General features: G+C 40.9%; 3 protein-coding genes and 1 non-coding gene across 6 annotated transcripts; all 4 read right to left on the bottom strand.

Annotated features, from left to right (window-relative positions):
• Positions 1-283: 283 nt before the first annotated feature.
• Positions 284-3,242, bottom strand: rbx1 (ring-box 1, E3 ubiquitin protein ligase). The gene is made up of 5 exons (XM_031749556.2): positions 3,101-3,242; positions 2,201-2,279; positions 1,991-2,061; positions 626-711; positions 284-448 (listed from the first exon to the last, which is right to left on the bottom strand). The coding sequence occupies exons 1-5, from the start codon at positions 3,173-3,175 to the stop codon at positions 436-438; spliced, it is 324 nt and encodes a 107-aa protein (XP_031605416.1). The 5' UTR covers positions 3,176-3,242; the 3' UTR covers positions 284-435.
• Positions 3,243-3,391: 149 nt separating this feature from the next.
• On the bottom strand, positions 3,392-3,463 carry trnaq-cug. The gene has a single exon. It is a non-coding gene; the product is annotated as a tRNA-Gln (tRNA).
• A 1,088-nt stretch (positions 3,464-4,551) lies between these two features.
• LOC116327843 (chondroadherin-like protein) lies at positions 4,552-9,276 on the bottom strand. Its single transcript, XM_031749514.2, has 10 exons — positions 8,978-9,276; positions 8,235-8,429; positions 8,002-8,157; positions 7,757-7,902; positions 7,330-7,568; positions 6,851-7,122; positions 5,822-6,158; positions 5,373-5,725; positions 4,977-5,143; positions 4,552-4,894 (listed from the first exon to the last, which is right to left on the bottom strand). Exons 1-10 carry the CDS (start codon positions 9,134-9,136, stop codon positions 4,603-4,605), a joined length of 2,316 nt encoding a protein of 771 aa, XP_031605374.2. The 5' UTR covers positions 9,137-9,276; the 3' UTR covers positions 4,552-4,602.
• Positions 9,277-10,852: 1,576 nt separating this feature from the next.
• On the bottom strand, positions 10,853-19,228 carry rangap1a (RAN GTPase activating protein 1a). 3 transcript variants are annotated; one of them, XM_031749547.2, is made up of 16 exons: positions 19,135-19,228; positions 18,236-18,355; positions 18,007-18,134; positions 17,137-17,196; positions 16,867-17,046; positions 16,603-16,737; positions 16,248-16,406; positions 15,732-15,845; positions 15,190-15,289; positions 14,976-15,060; positions 13,757-13,913; positions 13,292-13,408; positions 13,073-13,178; positions 12,036-12,124; positions 11,795-11,959; positions 10,853-11,506 (listed from the first exon to the last, which is right to left on the bottom strand). In XM_031749547.2, the coding sequence occupies exons 2-15, from the start codon at positions 18,345-18,347 to the stop codon at positions 11,834-11,836; spliced, it is 1,668 nt and encodes a 555-aa protein (XP_031605407.2). In that variant the 5' UTR covers positions 18,348-18,355; positions 19,135-19,228; the 3' UTR covers positions 10,853-11,506; positions 11,795-11,833. The 3 variants fall into 3 exon arrangements, with proteins under 3 accessions (XP_031605407.2, XP_031605404.2, XP_031605405.2); XM_031749544.2 differs by having other exon boundaries at positions 11,838-11,959; XM_031749545.2 differs by having other exon boundaries at positions 11,838-11,959; positions 19,010-19,145.
• Positions 19,229-20,401: the final 1,173 nt, after the last annotated feature.

Here is a 20,401-nt window from a genome sequence, read left to right as displayed (position 1 = left end):
AAATAAATGTGGGTCTTTAAAGGTACTTTGATAAATCAGGCCTGGCGGGAGAGTGGGTCACCGGCTACTTTCAGCCAGAGGATTACCGCTCTAACACACAGCCGGCCGGGCTCTTATCAAAGCAGATCTGACTGAGCGCTGTCCTGTCACAGCAGACGGCTGATTTGTCTTTTGGATCTCATTCATTAACTCAGTCTTTTGCCCACAACCCCTGAAAATGTGCCGCTTGTCCTTTCCACTTTAAAATTCCGACAACACTACTGCCAACACAAGTCACACAAGCTGTATTTGTCACAAGATTCCTGTTTATTTCTGTACTTACAATATAACAAAACAAAATACATGAGCAGAAACAGTTACTATAAGCGGGTCAGAACAAGGATAAAGTGAGGGTGCTGCTTGCAGAAGCCAACAAAGGGGTGAACGATAAACCAGCTAGTGTCCATATCTGTGAAAACATGACAGAGAGGGTGTGCTGTCAGTACAGCTCTTCACTTTTAAAGAATAAACAATTTTCTCTGCGGGTCAACAAAAGATCAAATGCACTGTTAACCAAGGAACCCCTTAAACCCTTGTGATTGGACCACACAGTAAAACTGTATACAATGTAATGCGTGGTACTCACTTCTGAAACTCCCACTCCCTGTTGTCCAGAGGACACACCTGTCTGGTCTTCAGCCAGCGAGAAATACAGTGGAAGTGGAAAGCATGCTGGGAAAGAGAAACAAAAGGATGGTAAAACTACATAAAATAATTTCTCTAGTGAAAAACTGATATTTTACTTCAGGTTAACAATATTTAAGTATCATGTATTTCCATTCCCTTGTATTGTAATTTTATTTCTTTTTAGTCCTTTATTTATCCAGGTAAAAATCTCATTTCCAAGAGAGACCTGGCAATACTGGTAATACTCTAATTCTTTGTACTTCCACACGACAACAATCAAACTTTGAGGCACAACTGGAAAACAAAGAAATAGATAATGTGGGTTTAAAATAACAAAATGACCAGAGGATCAAGTTATCCCAGATTATTTAAAGCCATTTTTAAGGATTTGGGAAACTTTAAAACCTTCCGTTTAAATAGCGTTCATTGCATGTATAGTTCCTGCATATAAACCTGCATGATCAAGCTCTTATAAACACAACAGCCTTGTGCAGGAAATGCTTATTAAAGTTCATTATGATCAATGTTGGGAACATCGCTTCAGAAGTTATACTAATATTAATTTGTGTTTATTTAACATGATTCCTCTCACCTTTATGGATCAACATGCTGATCATTTTTGGTTAATATGAATCAAGAGCATCTACAAATAAAATAAATAATATACTTTATCTGATATTTGGGAAATCATTTAGTAACAACAGCTGAAATTAATAATAATGACGATAATGATATGTCACCTGGAAGATCACCTCTGCCCGATACATATGAATTCCTATATCTGCCCTTCCTGGCAGCAGAGATGATTGTTACAGGAGGTGCTTGTCCAAAAGTCTCACAGTCCTTGCCTGTCATCGTCTTTTTAAGATCACTCCTTAGAAGTCCTAATCTGATTTTGTGAATCTGCATGTTTTCAATATGAATGCAGTACGAATGCCAAAAACGGAGCCTCAACAACTGTCAGTGTTACAGACACCAGGGTCAGACTGTGAAGACTCAGTTCTACTGTGATATGCTGAGGTTTCCCAGGGAGATCATTCAGTAGAAACAACCTCAACTGTGGAGCACAGAGCACACACACTTCCTGTGACTTCCTCCTTTGTTCCCAAAAAATTAATTTCAGACACCCATTTTCATCTTCTTTGCTGTGTGTGATTGGCAACAAAAGCCAATCACACACAGCAAAGAGAGAGAGAAAGCAGAGAAAATCAAGCGGTCAGACCAGGATTTTGCTTCCACACTGCAATCCAAACAAAGAGCAATGGTTTCAAAGGGGAGCTGAGACCATTTTGATCACACTGTACATGTTGGTATAGAAACTTACGTTGCAAACACCCCAGGCTACAGTGCACTCTTCAGAGGTTGCAGAAGCTTGGTTGGCCTGGCACTCTATGCCTAATGGGTGAGGGGGGAAAAGAGAAATGTGTCAACATAAAAAGCACCATATCACCTACAATGATAAGCAAACCTCATTTACTGTCAAAATGTGCACCAAAGAAGAAATCAAAGACCAAAATGTTCAAAGTGAACTCACAGAGATCCATGATGTGGTTCCTACAGATAGCACAGTTATCCACCACAATGTCCCAGGCCCAGAGCGCCACAGCATTCCACTGAGGGGGGAAAAAATAAAATCACACAAATATATGATCTAAGATTCATAATCTGGAGATTAAGTAATTTAAAACATGTCTATATCCCTTTATTTGAACCACACGAGGGCCAGCAGTGCACAAACTGCTGTGACTTGAGGGGCACTTTTTGAGCTTAATGACAAACATGACATAAACATGTGTTTTATTTAAAAAATATATTTTAACTTTGGTTCATTATGAGTGTCAAATGTCTTTTGATTTGAAAAAGAAGAAGCAAAAGCATCTCTTGAGTGTCTGTAAGAGGGCCGTATTTACTTCCCCATCCCAGAAATACGCCTGAGATGTTACTGTAAACTCTATAGAGAGATTTAGGATCTCATTTAAGGCATGGGGCCCTAAATATATCATTTGAGTCTAGCTTATTGAGAAAGGAATAGCATCGAAAACATGTCAAAAGTGTAAACATTATTTTTAAATACAAAGCAAAAATTACGTGTGAAATGTAGCTAAGCTAATTTCGCCGGGGTACCGGTTGAACAGCTGATGTGTTTCTGCCCATTACACCTTTGTTATTAATTCAGAGATATCTGTGTGGGTGTTTATTCTTAGCCCCTTAATGGGAAGTGCAAATTCGTGGGTGTTCGATACTAACAGCAACAAGCCTACTGTCGTAACTGATGCTATGCCACAGTGACTTAGCGCTAAAGTTAGCATGCTAGAGTTAGCATACTAAAGGCAGTGTGCTAACACGGCAGCGGCACTGAACTATGATAGCGTCCATTGGTCACATTAGAAAGCTTCTTAGTAACTCCCCAGTGAGAGACTTTTTACAGCCATACCTTCTTTACTTCAAATCGTTTCTTGCTTGCGCTGTTAGTACCGCTCGGTGTATCCACGTCCATTGCTGCTGCCATCTTGAACGGAAGAGTATGACGTATGAGCCAAATCAGGCGGAAGAAGAGCGGCAGTTTCCGCCGGCGAATTTTAGAAAATTTTAAAGCGTATTATATCGATATTTGACGGCGTAAAGAAGACAGAAGATGGGCATTTTCTTATATTTATTTCAAAAGCTAACAATTTTAACTTTCATGAACACAAAGCGAAAAGCTTCTCTATGATCCAAAATTATTAGGTTCCACCGAGATTTGAACTCGGATCGCTGGATTCAGAGTCCAGAGTGCTAACCATTACACCATGGAACCCCATGACGACACTTGAGCTATAGCTCGATATAAAGGTGGGTATTACAGACACCAGGGTCTGTCATTTCCTTTTCGTTATAGTAAATTGTTAGAGCACAAATATTGCTAACACTACCAACTATTTTGAATTAGAATTGGTCTCCCATCGATGCTATCGTGATTGGATCAATACTTTGTTTCTATTCTAAGTTCAGTTTGTAGCCCACTGAATTTTGGAATTGAAAAACTATAGCTCAGACATGCCGTATGAAAATATCTGAAAGATTTTGTATTTACCGTTACGTCTAGAATATTTAATCCCTATAGCACATTTAAATAACAGATGTTGACCAAAATCGCTTAAAAGACAGGTCTAAAAAAGAGCAATTTTAAAATAATTAAAGAAGCTGAAAGATTTGTTTTGTTGTTGTGTTAACTAATTATTGTGGGAAATTTTTTTAAAATCACAGTGATTTTAGTGGTTATTAAAATGTGTTCAGAATTTGCATATTGATGATTCATTTCATAAATCATGAAACACAGCTCTCCCTTACATGAGCTGCCCTTATAGGCTAAAAATATTGGTATTGCTATAGGGAATACTGGCTTGATATCAGATCAATACCAAAATTTGCAGTACTGCACAGAACTAGCTGTGGTTTTGTTGGCTTTCAGTATGGATACACCCATAGATAAGATTTTTTTAGCCATCTGGTTCCCTTCTATTAACTACACTCAATCCCAATGTGGGATATTGCTGTGCAGTCTCACATAGGGACAATGTGGGATAACATGGCCTCGCTGATTTCACCTACAGACACAGGGCTTGGCCTCTGTAAATTAGTATGTGCACCACTAAATATACATTTCTGTAATATGCATAGCAGTTGGGCTCTTCTAAAAATGCGTTTTTATTCCCTCTCAACAAACCTTGTTAGTGTCGCATTAAAGTATCCCTGCAAGAATGGTGAGAGATTGGCTGAGTGACTGTCAGGTTTCCTCTGACTTTTTAACTTTGATTTTTCGCTTGGATAGAAAAAACTTGCATGGCTCAACATTTTAATTTAGAACCAAAAAAATGTAGCTTTCAAGAAACCCAGCTCCTTAACACTCAGGTTTATTGCAAAAAAAAGAGTAAAAGGAAAATGAGTTACATGTTCTCATTTCAGTATCTTCTTTTTCTTTGTTACTTTTGGTGGCCCAGGTTTTCTTTGAGGCTGCTTCCTGGGCAGTTTGACGACTTTAGCTGTGGTCTGTGCTTTGATTTTTCGGGACTTCAAGGAGTCTGCTTTGGATTTCTTCACTTTTGGATCTGCAGCACTTTTCTTTTCTTGTGGAAAAATGTTTTCTGGACAGGACTTGAAGACGTGGATGCCCTGGACCTTCTGACCTCTGAGCTCAGGAGGGTGACCACAAGTTGCGGTCAGCTCCAAACTAACATTCTCCATCCACCTGAGCCACAGACACAAAGCGACAGAGTCAGTAAAGCTGTCAGTTCATTCTAACTGTAATCCCAGGTAAATCTTACACCGACCTGCGCAGAGGAAGCAGAAAGCAGTCACAACGCAGTGGGTTGTCCTGCAGGTCCACGGTCTCCAGGCCGGTGAGTGAGCTCAGATCAGGAAACTCCTCCAGCTGGTTTCCTCTCACAGTCAAAGTCCGCAGCTCTGAGCCCAGCCCCAGCAGCGCATCCTTGGAGATCTGCACAGTGGTGCAATACAAAGAGTTGAAAAGAAAATTCTGTATCTTGAACAAGCCCTCAGTGCAGTGAATAATCAGCACATATTGTCACATAAACAGTACAGTCAGTACAGTCATGTCTGAACTAGATATTGGAAGCCTGGCGTGTGTTTAAATACTGACAATGCTGAGAAAACATAAACACGTTGCAAACTAACTTGTGATATTAGCTTAAAAGGGTCTCTTGTACCTTTTCCATTCCCATATGATCCATGTAAAGCCTCTTCAGACTTTTGGATAAGGGCTGGAAAGCATTTGGTCCCACCCAATGAACTGAGTTTCCAGAGAGGTTGAGCTCCTGCAGATTAGGGGTCTCAACCAGAGCGTGGGTGGGCACCTCAGTCAGCTGATTTGAATCCAGGTGAAGGGTACTAAGAGAGTCAGAGTCAAGAGCACCCTTGGCAATATAAGTTAAGTTGTTATTGCTCAGATATAACTCAGTAAGTTTAGAGCCCAGTGAGGACAGTAACCCGCTGGTCTCAAGTTTAGAGATGGCATTTTGCTCCAGGTGTAACACAATCAGACTTGGTAAGAGTGACAGAGCTAGAAGAAAGACACAGAACAGCCATGTTTTAGTTCCAGTGTTTCTTGCAGATAGTATCTACTGAGAGGCAGACTTAATGTAACTTATCCACTGACCTGATCCAGGGAACTGTGCCAGCTTGTTCCTCTCCAGGTGGAGGTAGGTGAGCTTGGGCGCTCCAGCAAAGGCCTTGGGGTCCAAGGACATGAGGTCATTATCAGAAAGATACAAATACAAAAGGTTTTTCATCCCCTGGAGGGCACCACCTTCAATTTCATGGATTTTGCAGGACTGCAGGTGAAGAGAAACAAGTTGGCTGCTTCCTGGGAAGCTGTTGGCTGGAAGGTAGTGGAAGTGGTTATCGTGGAGGTCCAGCAGCTGCGTCTTGGCGGGGAAGCCTCGTGGGATTCTAGTATGGCCCCGACCCTCACATGTGGCATGCTGGGTCTCAGTCTAGAGAAAATCAATTTTGAATATGATAGCTGCAAAACGCCTCAGTGGAAATAACAAACAGTCATTGAGGAAGTACTCTGAGGGTTTACTTAATATAATACTGACATATCACAGAGCTCTGAGACACTGATAAACATATGAGTAAAACAGCTGCCTTGTAGCATGCAGCATTAGCCTTCATTTAAAGGCCTTTGAAGCATTATTTGTGGTGTGCCAAACATCTACCACTATGTTACCCATCTACCTACAGTGGATTTTTAGAGCTTTCAACTCAATTTTATTTATATAGCATGGCCACTTGATCCAACCCCTAACTAATTGCTTTATCAACACCCTTTTAGCATAGCTCTCTAGCTTAAACTAGACTGGGTGTCTGCCTCCTGAATTCAAACTGGAAGGTGGTCCCACAGATTAGGGCCCTGAAAGCTGAAGGCTCTGCCTCCCATTCTACTTTTAAATATCCTAGGAATCACAAGTAAGCCCGCAGTCTGAGAGCCAAGTGCTCTACTGGGATTAGTGAAGTAAGTAAGTACAAGTGAGCCAAGTGAGAGTCTGGTAAAACAGCAAATCTATGAGAAACTGGAGTTTTTATTTGTTCTTCCTGCTTTCGTTGTTGAGAGATCAGCAAATGCTGGAGTTGAACTGAAATGTTCATGGAAGTGTCCCAGAAGTGTTTTCTGTCTCCAACTTACATCACATTCACAGTTAGCTGGACACTTGACCTTCTGCTTTGGCTTGGCAGTGGCTGTGACCGTGGGTGGGACTCTTTCTGTACTCTCCTCCTCCTCATCATCCTCCACCGGTGACTTCCCCCTCCTGCAGCGCAGATCCTGAGGAGACACCGCCTGCAGAGGCTCATCTGAGAGGTGAGGAGGTCCAGAGCAGGCTCCCAGCAGCTTCACACCACTAACTCTTGCCCACTGCCTCAGTGGAGACATATAGCAGTTACAGTAGATGGGGTTCCCTTTAGAAAAAGTAAGAAATGCAGGTTGGTCAGCATGTAAAAATGACACATGGTATGCTATCACCCCCCTACATCTTTCTTTCTCGGCCTCGCTATGAGACATGAGAAGTCAGATCACTTACATCTGCTGGTTTGGAAAAAATGAAAGCCTGTTATGTTAAAGTAAAAGTCTGTATCCAATAAAAAATATCAGAACACAGGCTTTACCTGTCAGGTTGAGGCTGGTGAGCTCTCTAGGGCCTGAGAGGGGCTCCAGGTACCGGAGATGGTTGTGGCTGAGGTCAAGGTGTGAGAGGAGGGGGGCTTGAGAGAAGGCCTTGTCTGAGAGGTCCTGAAGGGACATGTGGCTGAGGTACAGGTGTGTAAGCTTTGCCATGGAAACTGAATCTTCCCCGAGGTTGACCATGGGGTTGTGGTTCATGTGCAGCCGTGTGACCTCACGGAGTCTTAACAGGTGAAGGACATGGCAATTTAAAATTGTCACTTAAAAGCTCACAAATCTGACTCATGGTATGTATTGTGGTCAGTAGTTTGACATCTTTCTCAGTGCTGCTGCAGCTGAGGAGTCAATACTAAACACACATTAAAACACACACATCAATACGTCCCATAATAATCGTCCAGGTTGTCCCACCTCGTCATTGTCTGTGTGGGGAAGAACTGCAGCTCATTGTGATCCAGGTCGAGGCGGCTGAGGGTGAAGAGCCCAGCAAACGCCTCAGGTGCCAGGTTGTTCAGAGAGTTGTGGCTAAGACGAAGAAACTTAATGTTCTGCAGCCCCTTGAGGAGGAAGAGGAAGAGGAGGAGGACTGTCGTGGAATCGCATTACCAAACACATCCAAAAAGATTATGAAAGTATTTACCCATAATTTGGAGTACCTGGAAGACCATGTTAGGGATGTAAACCAGCTGGTTGTGGGTGAGGCCCAGTGTGTTGAGGAAGCCGAGCTGTGTGAAGGCTCCAGGCTGGATCTCCTCGATGCGATTGTGGTCCAGACGCAGCTCTTTCAGGGAGGAGAGACCGTCAAAGGACTCCTGCAGCAGTGAAAAGAAGATAACATCATTCTCATAATAAAGACTCGAGAGGAAAAACTGTGGGCCTCTGATCTTACTTGGTAAAGGATTTCAATTTTGTTGTGAGCCAGGTTTAGAGAGACCACTCGGCCAAGAGTCCGAAAGGCGCCCTCTTTAATCTCGATGATGTTGCAGCGCTGCAGGTTGAGATAGGTGAGGTAGGGTGTGTGCATGAATGCCCCCCTTGACAACACCTGCAAGTTGTTATTCCTCAGGTCGAGTTTCACAGTAATCTAAAGGAAACAATGAGTATTGGACACACAATTACATGCCAGGACGGAAACCAGAGTGAGGCAGGTTTATTCAGCTAATAAGTCTGGTTAATAATCACTATTTGGTTCTAAAATCACTCTCTCTTGATTTCACAGAATGTGGTCTGTACTTCATAATTATACGGTTTCACTCTTTCTTTACTGAGGACAATGAGTGATCATTCACAACACAGGCTGGAAAAAAATTACATGCAGTATTTTACAGAAGCTTCTTTAGCAGCAGCAAACTCTCTTTAGATGTTTCTGATGTTTCGCTGAGGAGAAATCTTCCTCCTATAAACCTGTTTGGGTTCATCAATATTTCTGGAATGTCTTAATTGAAAACCCAATTTTAGGTCATGCCAGAGCATCTCAGTCAGGTTAGGGGGAGAGCATTTTAAATTCTTATTGAAACACGTGCACGCTCCATCCTTCAGACTAAAGAGGAGAGGATCCATCCAGCTTGTTATCAACCCTCAGTTTAAAAAGCCTATATGTCTAAGATACTGCAAAACCACTGAATTCCTCACCTCCTCCACAGTCGGGGGGACATCTGTTAGGTTCTTGCCCACACAGGCTGTTGTGAGTGTGGTGCTGTCACAGCTGCAGGCTCTGGGACACTTTTTGGCTTCCACGGGTAAAGACAGTGTTAAAACAAGGAGGACGACTTCAGCAGAGAAGATCTGCATCTGTGCCAGTAACACATGTTAGAAATATTATTACAGAAGTGGCTAACAGCCCCGGGTTGGGAGATAGACACTAGACACACTAGTTCAAGTTATAAAGCTATTCTGCACATTACAGAAGCAAAACAACAGATTTTGGGGTCTTGAAACATGGATTCCTCCTCATTTACTTGGATAAAGGACTCTGTTTTTTCTTTCATGTCTATAAAATATTGTTGAAGGATTGTCATGTTACCTAATGTATCTTTAAGGAGGCAGAAGAGCTCTCCACAGTTAAAATCAGCATAGCTTTTTACTTTGTTTGGTATTTATTTTTGATCAAATGTTCTGATTTCCCAACGTCTCCCACAATTTGTTCCTGGTTCCCAAAACTCAACGGTTTGGCTTTAGCAACACATGGCGCACATCATTTATCTGCCATTTTTAAAATATAGATGTAGCAGGTGATGATCAAAACTGATTGACTACTCAATATATATCTTAAGACTGAATGCTACCATATGAGAAGTCTAAACTCCAAAGCAAATCAGAGTTCAAAACCCAGACTCACTGAAAACAAGCAGCTTGGCTTACCTTTAACCATATGGCTGTGCTATCAGTGTTTCCTTGGTAACAAGAATTACAGATGGATTTAATCTGCCAGTTCGGGCCTTAAGTTGTCCACTGAGGGCTTTACTTCACTCTGAGTGTGTCCAGTACTTACAGCCTGTGGGCCAACAGGCTAACAAACAAGGCTTTGGTAAATTCTTTTGTGGTGACCCCTGATCTCTGTGTCCTCTCTCTGCAAATTAACACACTGGCTTCACATTTTCTGAGGCACAAGAAGCGAGCAGCTTCTATTTGCTGACACATGAGATGAAATGACTCACTGCTGGTTTGGAAAAATCTAGGCTTTTAAATCTGAATGCCAGAGTTTCATCCATAAGCTTCCATTATAACCTTAAAAAAGCCAGCTCCAGCAGACAATAATAATTATTACTACCATTTCAACTTTTCTTTCTCTGTTTTACAGTACTGTAAAATCTGTATCTGCATTACATCTTTGGAGTTTAAGGTTTTTATTTTTATTTTTAAATAAAACTCATTCCAATAAAAGCTTGGATGCTATCTGAAATATACACAAAACTAAGTGTAATGATTTGAAACTCTCATAAATCCTATTTTTATTCACAATCATACACAGAAATGTTTGGACTGCAACATTCGAAGAAGGAAAAAAATAGTTGGGAAAGAGCCATGTTCACAACATCCTTCCTCTTTTAACTGCAGCCAGGCCATTTCAGCACTGAACCTCTTCGCTAGGTTTAGCATTGTCTTGCTGAGATATTCAAGGCCTTTTTCTGAAAAAGACATTATCTGGATGGGAGCACATGTTGCTCTAAAAGCTGACCTTACACCGTTCAACATTAATGGTGCCTTTGAAATGTGCAGATTATTCTGAAATTGCTCCACAAATTATGGACAAAGGTTTTTGCCAGATTGGTTTATATCTAATCACATTACTCACCGTCGCCAGTTAACCTGAATGTTCCTTCAGCTGTTTCTTTTTAGTAGTTTCCCTTATCAGTTTAAATATTTAACGTTTTCCATGTTTTATTGTGAATAAAATATGGGTTTACGAGACTTGCAAATCACTGCATTCTAGTTTTATTTACTTTAAACAGCATTTTGTCTTTTTTGGAATCAGGGTTGTAGAAACTACACAGTCAGTATGCAGACTTAAAAACAAAACAAAACTCAAATGAGCTTTATTTTTGCAACACAAATTCATCAACAACTGTTTAACCTAAAATTACATTTCAATTTATTTAATGCATTTTAATGTGGTATGTTACAGTCTTGTTTCTGCTTGTCAATAGATATTTTAATATCACAATTTGACAATATTTGTGAATATATAACAAATATTTGGTGTGAAACAAGAGAATAGCAAAGGTGAAAATTAAATAGAGAAGCCACAATAGCTGCGAGTGCCAAGTCCACACTGATCCTGGTTTACAGCTGTTCTGTCACCTGTGGAGCGTGAGGCCTTTTCTCATTCACCAGAATACAAAGAGGGTGAAGTTAAAGGTGTCAGTGCTGTCTGGTGGTTATTTGAGCATACACAAAGGGCTTCAACAATTTCACACCTTCAGAGCTCATTCTATTTCATAAGACGTATTCAAGTTATGTCCGAAGTCCAGGGAAAAAGGGGGTTTTCTCAAGTGCTCCTCTTTTTTACTTTTGTGTTTGTGTGTGCTGGTTTCCAAAGGCCCATGAATGATCAGTCTATGCGCACGTGTCCACAGTCCTCAGCTCTGAGACCGGACTCTCTGCAGTGTTGATTGGAGATTGTTTTTAGCATTCCCACATGGCTCCAAGGTCTTGTTATTCCTAAGAATGACACATGTTTTTTTTTTCCATTTAAAAATCTGGAGATTTTCTAGGATGCTGTGAAACACCCCAAAATCAACAATAATTATTTAATTATTAGTTTTTTCATAATTAAATTGCACCAAAATATTCCATTATATAAATAGTTTAATCAAGAATATAATGAACCCTCTCCAACACAAAAGTGAGACAAAACCAGGGCAAATCCATCACCATCGGTTTACGCACCTGGTGCAGAAGCATTTATGTTCTTTGTTACTAAGGATAGGAAATAATGGCGTTTTGTACCTGGAAGCTGCCTTTTGATTGGCTCATTCTGTCACGTCCTTACCGGGACATGAAGGCCTCCAGCACAGCCACGCTCTCTTTGGGGAAGTAGTCCTGTCGAACGACATGCTCCAAAGCTTGGAGGTGGCCGGGGACCACAATCACAGGTTTCACCTTATCCTCGCTCTGAAGGTAGAGGACCAGAAACATTAGGGGAAAAAAAAAAGCAAACCAAAGACACACTTTGCAGAGTGTTTCATACCTTAATAAGTCCAAGCAGCACTAACAAAGATGATACAAAGCTGTAGCCTTGGAAGGAAGAGGAGGTGAAAGCTTTCCTCAGGAGGCCATCTGCAAGAGGAAAAACATCTTTACAAACTGAATTTTCAACACTGGATAATAACACACCACTGACAACAAGTTTACTTTCTCCAAGCACCACAAAACACACATTTATGCAAAGCAAAATAGGATTTAAAAAAAGCACAAGTCTCAGACCATGATGCTTTTCATCCACCGATTTGTTTGTTGACGGGGAACGGGAAAATTACAATAATCTAAAAAAAAAAAAAAGTGTGACGTGTGGGGAACGTATACATATATATCATTATATCTTAAGGTTAGTGTGGCTATCTTGGATGGAAACAACTACCAGCATCTGAAGCTAATGATTTTATACTGCTTCATTAATTCATACACAGCATGCTAGAGTAAAAACAATAAAAATAAATAAATTACATAAAATAAAATAAAAAAAAACACAAAAAAAACAAAAACAAACTCTGGAACATATTGTATACACCAAGAGAAACACATGCCAGTTTTACACTTTGGCTTTTACTCTAAATAAACATTTAAGTGGTTCTATTAATAAAGGCTCCATTTAAAATTTTTCTACTCTTGGCTCTGTATGAACTCGATGAGATCTGTGAGCAAAGAAGCCCCGCCCACCTTCCACACAAACCTTTTGTTTGCAAGTGGCAGCCAAACGTGAAAGCTGGCTCCAACCGTGATGAGCCAAAACCACTTTTTTTTTTTTTTTTTTTAAATAGAGTTGACGGAGCTTTCTAATGACGTATATGAGGTAAATTGTAGGATTATTTAAATAAAATTAAATAAATTAAGAGTATTTTAAGCTTCAACAATAGCTGAAAATGAGAAAATTATGCTAATACTCAAAGTAATATATGAAAAAAAAAAAAGACAGAATCAAACAATTTCATACAAAATAACCAAAATACACAAATGTCACACAAGTCATGCATTTGCAAGATGATTCAACTCCACAAAGTATCTTACCAATACTGTCCAACACTGCATTCTTAACTTCATTATTGTCCTCCTTGTACACAGATGCAATCTTGAGGAAGGCTTCAGCTGTTTTTGTAGCGTCTGAAACATCCACCTGGGCCCAAAAGAAGAAACGTTTACACACTAAAGAACTGCTGGATCTTTGCAAGTGTGTTTTACTGTCACTGCTAAGCTGAAGTTGCACAGCAGAGGAGATTTCTTTGCTACCTGCTGCTCAATAAGCAATGCTCTCGTGGGGCCCAGTTTAAGCAGTTTGTCAGGGGAGGGAAAGCTGAGGAAGGAGGAGACTTCTGGGGGTCGAGGTGCTGACTGTGGGGTGGAAAACTGTAAGAACAAGGCGAAAGAAAAAAGTCAAACCACAAATGTGTGCATATGATCACAGCTAGTGTGGATTTTAGACTTCCTGTCACCTATTCAGTACAGAATGAGGCTTCTGTTAGACATAACAATGACATCCCTCAATACTTTAACATGTTAGTCATCATTTGGATTCAATAAGGCCCAAATCTTACATATATCCCACTTACAACTAGTGTATATTTTTTTTCCTTATAGAGATTAAATGGTTAAAATTAAAAAAATATATAATTACAGATACATTTGATGCCATTTTACTCATTTAACTTGAGCCAACTTGTGTTAAAACTATTACAATGAACAGACATGTCTTACCTTATTGCCAGTGCTTTCCTCTTCCTCCTCTTCCTCCTCTTCTTCCTCTTCCTCCTCTACTTCCTCCTCGTCCACATCCTCCTCGTCATCATCTTCTTCCTCATCGTCATCTTCGTCTTCATCGTCATCATCATCTTCTGGCTCGCCCTCATCGTCACTGAAGATGATTTTTTTTTTTTTAATAAAGCACAGCTCTGTAGTGAGGACTTTGCAAAGAGACTTCATTACCTAAAGCTGCATCCACAGTAGATGCGATTTGTATGTTTCACATCACTTGATAAGCTGACATTTGACAGGCCCCGGTTACCTAGGCAACCCTGTGACGTATTTACTACCGGGTCATATGTCATTCAATGGTATCCTGAGTTGGCAGCCATTTCAATCACTCGCCTGGGATTTGAGAAAAGTTTATCTCCGGTACTGCCCACTTCATGCTGGTTAGTATTTGAGTAGAGTATTTAAGAGAAGCCTGGCAGGAGGATCTCAGTATAAAGATTATAGACAGCAGATGTCAGAAGGGTCAAGAGCACCTCGTCAGTATGTGCCAGATAAAGGCCTATTACAATTCAAGGTTCTACACAGGCTACATTTATCAAAACGCAAACTGTCTTCCTTCCTAAAGCGATTCCTTCTGTTATTGCATCCTGTGATTGAAGCGAACAAATACCGGCTTCTCTAGCTCAAAAATCCTGAACCTGTCCAAACATCCCAGGATTTTGCACCAAGACATTTCAGGCCTTGTCAGAAGTTTTGATAAAGCAAATTGCTCGGGGCCCAAACCAGACATTATTTTGGGTGAAAGCAGCAACCCTAGAATTGTCAAATAATCAATACATGTAATGTGATTTGTGCTGTTATTGGCACGAAAACTTATTCTGTTGAACTGGAAGCAAACGAAGCCACCGACTCTTCTAACAGTAATGTAATGAACCATTTACAGCTGGAAAAGATCAAAAAGGGGACTTATTCCATGTAATTTGGCAACTCTTTCACTACTTTAACAAATCCAAGGCATGAGAGATGTGTCTGTAGTATTTTGTCTTTGAGATACTTTTTTAAGTGGCTGTAAGTTCATATGAAGAACCTCAAAAAGAGTTGTGGGGGGAAAAAAAGGGTCTGAATGTCACTTTCTGTGGTCCGTGGTTGCCACACTGCTATGAATCACAACCACTGTGAATGCAGCTCAAACAGACAGGAGTCAGACTAAGCTGTGATTTACCTGAGTGATCCAAGTAGCTCGCTCATGTTCATGGCTTCCATGGCGACTTTCAAAGCTCTGCAGCCATCCTCTCCAATGCAGTTACCTGAAAACCAGAGATCCTTTTACACAAGCCGTGAAGCCAAATGCAGCTAAAACAACATTCCTCCATAATGTCTCAAATACAAACAAACAACACAAGCATCATGACTGACACCGACTGCATTCTTTGTACCATTTAGGTCCAGTTTCTCCAGTTGGTCCTTGTCTTTTACTGCCTGTGCCACGACCAGAGCAGCATCCTCGGTAATCTCACCGTACGACAGATTAAGCTCCTGTGGAACATAAAAACTATTTATTCAGAAAGGTGTCCCACGCACATACATATGCTTTTATTTTAACTTCTGTAACATTGCTGTAGATTTCAACTATGTAAAACAAAAGGTGATGGATAGGAGCAGCTGTAAAGTAAAGTTTTCCTTCACACGCGAGCTCCTAGACAGGTTTCTACTGCAGGTCTATTCTTAGTTGCAAATGTGGGAGAAATGCTTTCATGTTGACAACTGAGCGTGAATTAAACGAGAAGCGTCGAAGCAAAAACCTTTACATTAAGGATTTTTTTTAATAACAAGTTACTCGATGAATCGTTAAAACTCTAATACCATCATTAACCCTGTGCCCTGTTGTCAGGATGATAGGGGGAAAAATTAAATATTGCCCAAGCCTGCTTCCAACAACAACTTGCAACATAGAGCTGGTAGGGTTCCCCTCACTCACCTTGAGGATCGGCAGCCCCTCTGACACGCTCGCTGCAATCGCTTTGGCTCCTTCCGGTCGTACCAAACAGTCTCCAAAGTTTATCACCTGGATGCTCCGCAAGTGTTTCAAGGCCTGTGAAGACACAGACAGTATCTGCTGCATCAGGCTGAAAATAACCAGTACAAATGATGGTGATGCATATTTTCACTATATTCAGGCTCTGAGACTGAAAACTGGTCAGAGGCAAATGATTCTGTCCTATTTTGCAGGCACTGTACAAATTTAATCTTGTGAAGACATAACTTTAAGATCTTTTCTCTGTGCCTTTTAAATCAATCAGACTCTTTTGTGCAGGTGTCAGTGAAGCAGATTTTCATGCCTTTTTCAAGCCTATCCAAGATTATTTTTCCAGGCCTGGGAAATGAACATTTTCAAATACTTTTCAGGTATTTCATGAGTGCACAAAGTCTGTTTAAAAAATAACAACTACTCACTGTCTAGATATGCAACTGCCAATCCCTTACGTATGTATACCTGAGCCATGGCGATAGCCCCCTTCTCGGTGAACGTGTTGTCATTCAGATTGAGGATTCGAAGTCCTGGATTGTGCTGCATGGCTTCAGCCAGGGCGGTCACACCTGCGTGGTTGATGCCATTCTGGGGCATGTGAACCTCCTCCATGCTGCCTATAAGCTGGAAAGACAAACTTTAATCGTACACTTTCGCTGCTTGCACATAAAAGATAAAGCTGTGAAGATCTACTTTGAATCTGTCTGACAGCATAAACCGGCTGATAATTATTTATACAAAGTGGTCCAAGAATAAAACGTGTCAATCATTAAGAGAGGTATGCGAAACAGCCGTTCTGATTCATAAAAATCAGTCTTACCTTAAAAGCCTGAGCGAGGGCAGTGGCTCCATCATTCTCCAGTCGGTTTCTTCCTGCAACAAACACCTTCAGGCTGAAAGGCGATCCTTCAGCGCTGGATTTTTTATGATTGTAGATCAATGCTGCAGCTAAAATCTGAGGAGTACAAAACAAGTACAGCCATAATGATCTATGATGCATCTGTACACTTGTCTGGTTTTCATCTTTGGATAATGATGACCTTATCCAAGAACACACATGAACACGTGTCATCTCCACACTTACCTTGCCGCCTCCGATGCCCATGCCACAGTTGTTGAGCCGTAGCTCCTGCAGTGTGTAGCAGGTGGAGCTCTTTAGCAGATTCTCAATGCCCTTTACTCCATCGGGTCCAAAAGCATTGTCGCTGAGGTCTAAAACTGTGAGCCTGGCACCCGCCAGCATCAGAGCATCACCCAGTGAATTCTACAAAACGAAAATAGGAAGGTAAGGAAGTGAATCAAAACTAACCGCTTGGGAGCCAAAATTAATGTGTTATAGATAATCATGTAGTACCAGGGCAGGTGGGATCTCAGAGCGCAGGCGACCTGTAAACATGTCACTCCAGTAGCAACGCTGAGGAGGAAGGAAGCAAGGAGACATGAGCAGTGTAAGTGGAAGCCACAAGATGACTGATTGATTGTATTCCATTACAGGGCAGTTAATCATATCAATTATTAATCTGCAGAGGGATCTGTTGCAAGTGCACATGTTATTAATCTTTCAGGGCTGCTGCTATCAATTATTTTAGTATTCCAGTATTCTGATGTCTATTCTATTAAGTAACTGGATAAGAAACACTTTTGTCTTCTGTGTGCCATATTAAAGTCAGATTTATTTTCTTTAAAGAAAAAAAATTAATGGAAAAATAAATAAATGCAGTAATCCATCAACTTTCTTCTGCTTATCCAATTCAGGGTATTAAAAAAAAAAAAACAACTTGTGAGAATATTGTATCTCCTGGATGAGGTAGATTTGGTGTGTGCTCATGTGAATGTGTTAACACAGTTTAATTAACAAGATTTATTCATCTAAATGAGCACAATGTTACTCAAGCCTTGAAATAAATACATCCTAATACACCCCATGCCCCCTTTAGATTCACCCATGCTTGTTGGAGGTATCAGTGTGGGGTACAGCAGAAGGCTGTTGTCAGCCTTCAGCAAGCTGCAGGATGCCAGCCCCCCTTTACCCAAGCCATGAATTGGATAAACGCTTGGATTTCTCATTCCAGATTTTCATACTTCAAACATTTGCTATGATAAAGAACCTTTCATCATATGCCTTTAGAATGTGAATTTTATTTTTATTAGTTCATATTTATTGTGGAGAAATATAAACCTGGTGAAATGTTACAGAGATGATGAACAGAGGTGAATGTCTCACCTTCAATGCACTCTTTGTCTCCAGGGCCTTAGCGATGGCCTGTGCCGCCTCCACACCTACAGTGTTTCCCTCCAACCTCAGAGCCTGTAAACCCTCAAAGTCCTGGATCTCCTTCACCATCTCCTCAACTGCAGAGATTCAAATGATCATATTAAAACAGGTAACACATCATAAAAAAAATCATTAAAGCCAAGCCTTAGGGTTATTTTAGTGATTAAGTGACACTCACCTGACTGAGCATCATCCAGCTTTCTTCCCTGTCCTTTGTAACTGAGCTCTCCATCCTCCACTCCAGTTTTGGCCAGAGAGTCAGCCAACTGCGCAACGTCGTCTGTCGCCATCCTGGCACCTGAGGACCAAATGCATCACTTTTTTAACTTCATGATAAACTCCGCTGTCTGACACCTCTGCCCAATACCAGATGCTAACAGAACCAAAACCAAAACACCCAAAAGAAGTCATTCAAACTCTAAATTATTCAGCTGCGTGTGAACAATCTGGTTTAAAGAGCTCGGGTTTTTTCTGGAAAACCTACCCGCCTTACTGCTACACAAAAACAGCTGAAAGCGCTTGTTACACTGAGGGAATAATGCACCTCAAAAATAGAGTTGAAGTCTGGAAAACCACCGGAGCTCCCATGTCCAGTAATCTCTACAGTCTCCTACATAACGTCTGCTCTCTGCGTGCTGGTCTAACACCCGGAGACAGCCGACAGCTTTGACGTAACGGTCACTGAGACTGAGAGTTGTTTTGGGGTGGATTTCCTCTTACAAGCAACCGGCGCCTAGCATGGGCTAACGTTGCTACCATTATGCTAATATACCTGCATGAACTGTAACAGGCTCGTGTCGTCTCGAAGCCTATACCATCGTTTCTGGAATTTGTAATCCATTTTTATGCCATAATTATATAATTTCTTATGCGAATATGAACTGAAAGATTCACGTGCTAGCAAAGGTACATTCAACGTGGTTACAGCTCGGTCAGTCATCTGTTAGCAAACCTTTCAAGTTGGCCAGCGCCGAGGTTAGCCCCAGCCCTCGGGTTGAATTAGTTATTTTACACACCCTAAATCGTGTTGTAGCTAAACACGAGTCTACTCTTCATATAAATGAATGCTGTCATTACCACAACACTGCTGTGCCGCTTGAATACAGTGCGCCGGATCGCTCCCTCGCGATTGCGCCTCTTCTTCTTCTTCGTGAGTTTTATCAGCGATTGGCAAACAGCAAAAATTATGCATTACCGCCACTAACTGGTAAGGAAGGACCTCGACAAAAATATTAGTCTGTCTTCAAAAATTGAAATGAAGCCTCATAACCTTTATATCTTGAAGTTTGTTTTTTAAATTAGTTTATTTATTTTCTTTGCCTTTAATGAATAGCTTTTGTTCCTATACTGATGTTTTAGATTACTTGTCTAAAACAAGCCAGCATCAGAACTTCAGCCAAACTACAAAAATAAAATACGAAGGTCAGCTGGGAAGTGAACCAGAAACAAAAGCAACAAATCCTGAGATGTTAATAACCCATTAATCTTCGAAAATATTCTGCCATGCCAATTTGTTATGTCTTATTTCTCATGGAAAATATAAACTAGTTGCAACATTACAGAGATCCTCTTTTATTCTTCTTCTTTTGGCTGCTTCCTTTAGGGTTCACCATAGGGGATTATCTCCCTTTATCTCACTCTATCACTAGCATCCTCCTCACATCCACCCTCTGCATGTCCTCTTTCACTACATCAATGTATCTTCTCTGTAGTCTTCCTATTATCCTCCTAACTGGCAGCTCCATCTTCAACATCCTTTGTCCCATATATTCAATATCGCTTCTTCCCTTCTTATCAGTGCCACCGTCTCCAAACTAAACATCATAACAGGTCTCACTGCCATCTGAATGGTGATTTTGCATATCTTTATGATCACCAGAGTTCAGAGTTATGAACACTTATGCCCGCATGTGATTTTGTGTGTCCTCAGTCATGAGGTCAAAGTGCATGTTTTCTCCTCTGAGGGCTGCCTTTGTAATTTCAGACACTTGTAGGTGCCATGCAGCAGTGTGATGGTGGGCCTCTTTCTGATATATTCCAGATGTGTATGTGGGTGAAGACGAGTCAACAAATGCCATAACTCAGCGGGTAGGTCTTTGGCATATTTATGCAGGCTTTGTCAAACTGCTTTTATTCTTGTGAATGTCAGAGCTGTTAGGCCCTAGCTCGTTAAGTTAAATATGTGACGCTCTAAAAGGCGGCAGTTTTATTTCAATAGAGATCAGAGGTCATCTCCTTCTATTTGTCACACTTGCAGGATATGATCATGTGATTCGTCATCTCTTGACTGTGCTGATCTGCTCTGCCAAACGCAACATTTCCTTCTGTGTGCTGTTACTGTCTA

This window comes from Oreochromis aureus, linkage group 4 (assembly GCF_013358895.1).
Source record: "Oreochromis aureus strain Israel breed Guangdong linkage group 4, ZZ_aureus, whole genome shotgun sequence".
Classification (NCBI taxonomy): domain Eukaryota; kingdom Metazoa; phylum Chordata; class Actinopteri; order Cichliformes; family Cichlidae; genus Oreochromis; species Oreochromis aureus.
This window is presented reverse-complemented; position numbering and strand designations above follow the sequence as displayed.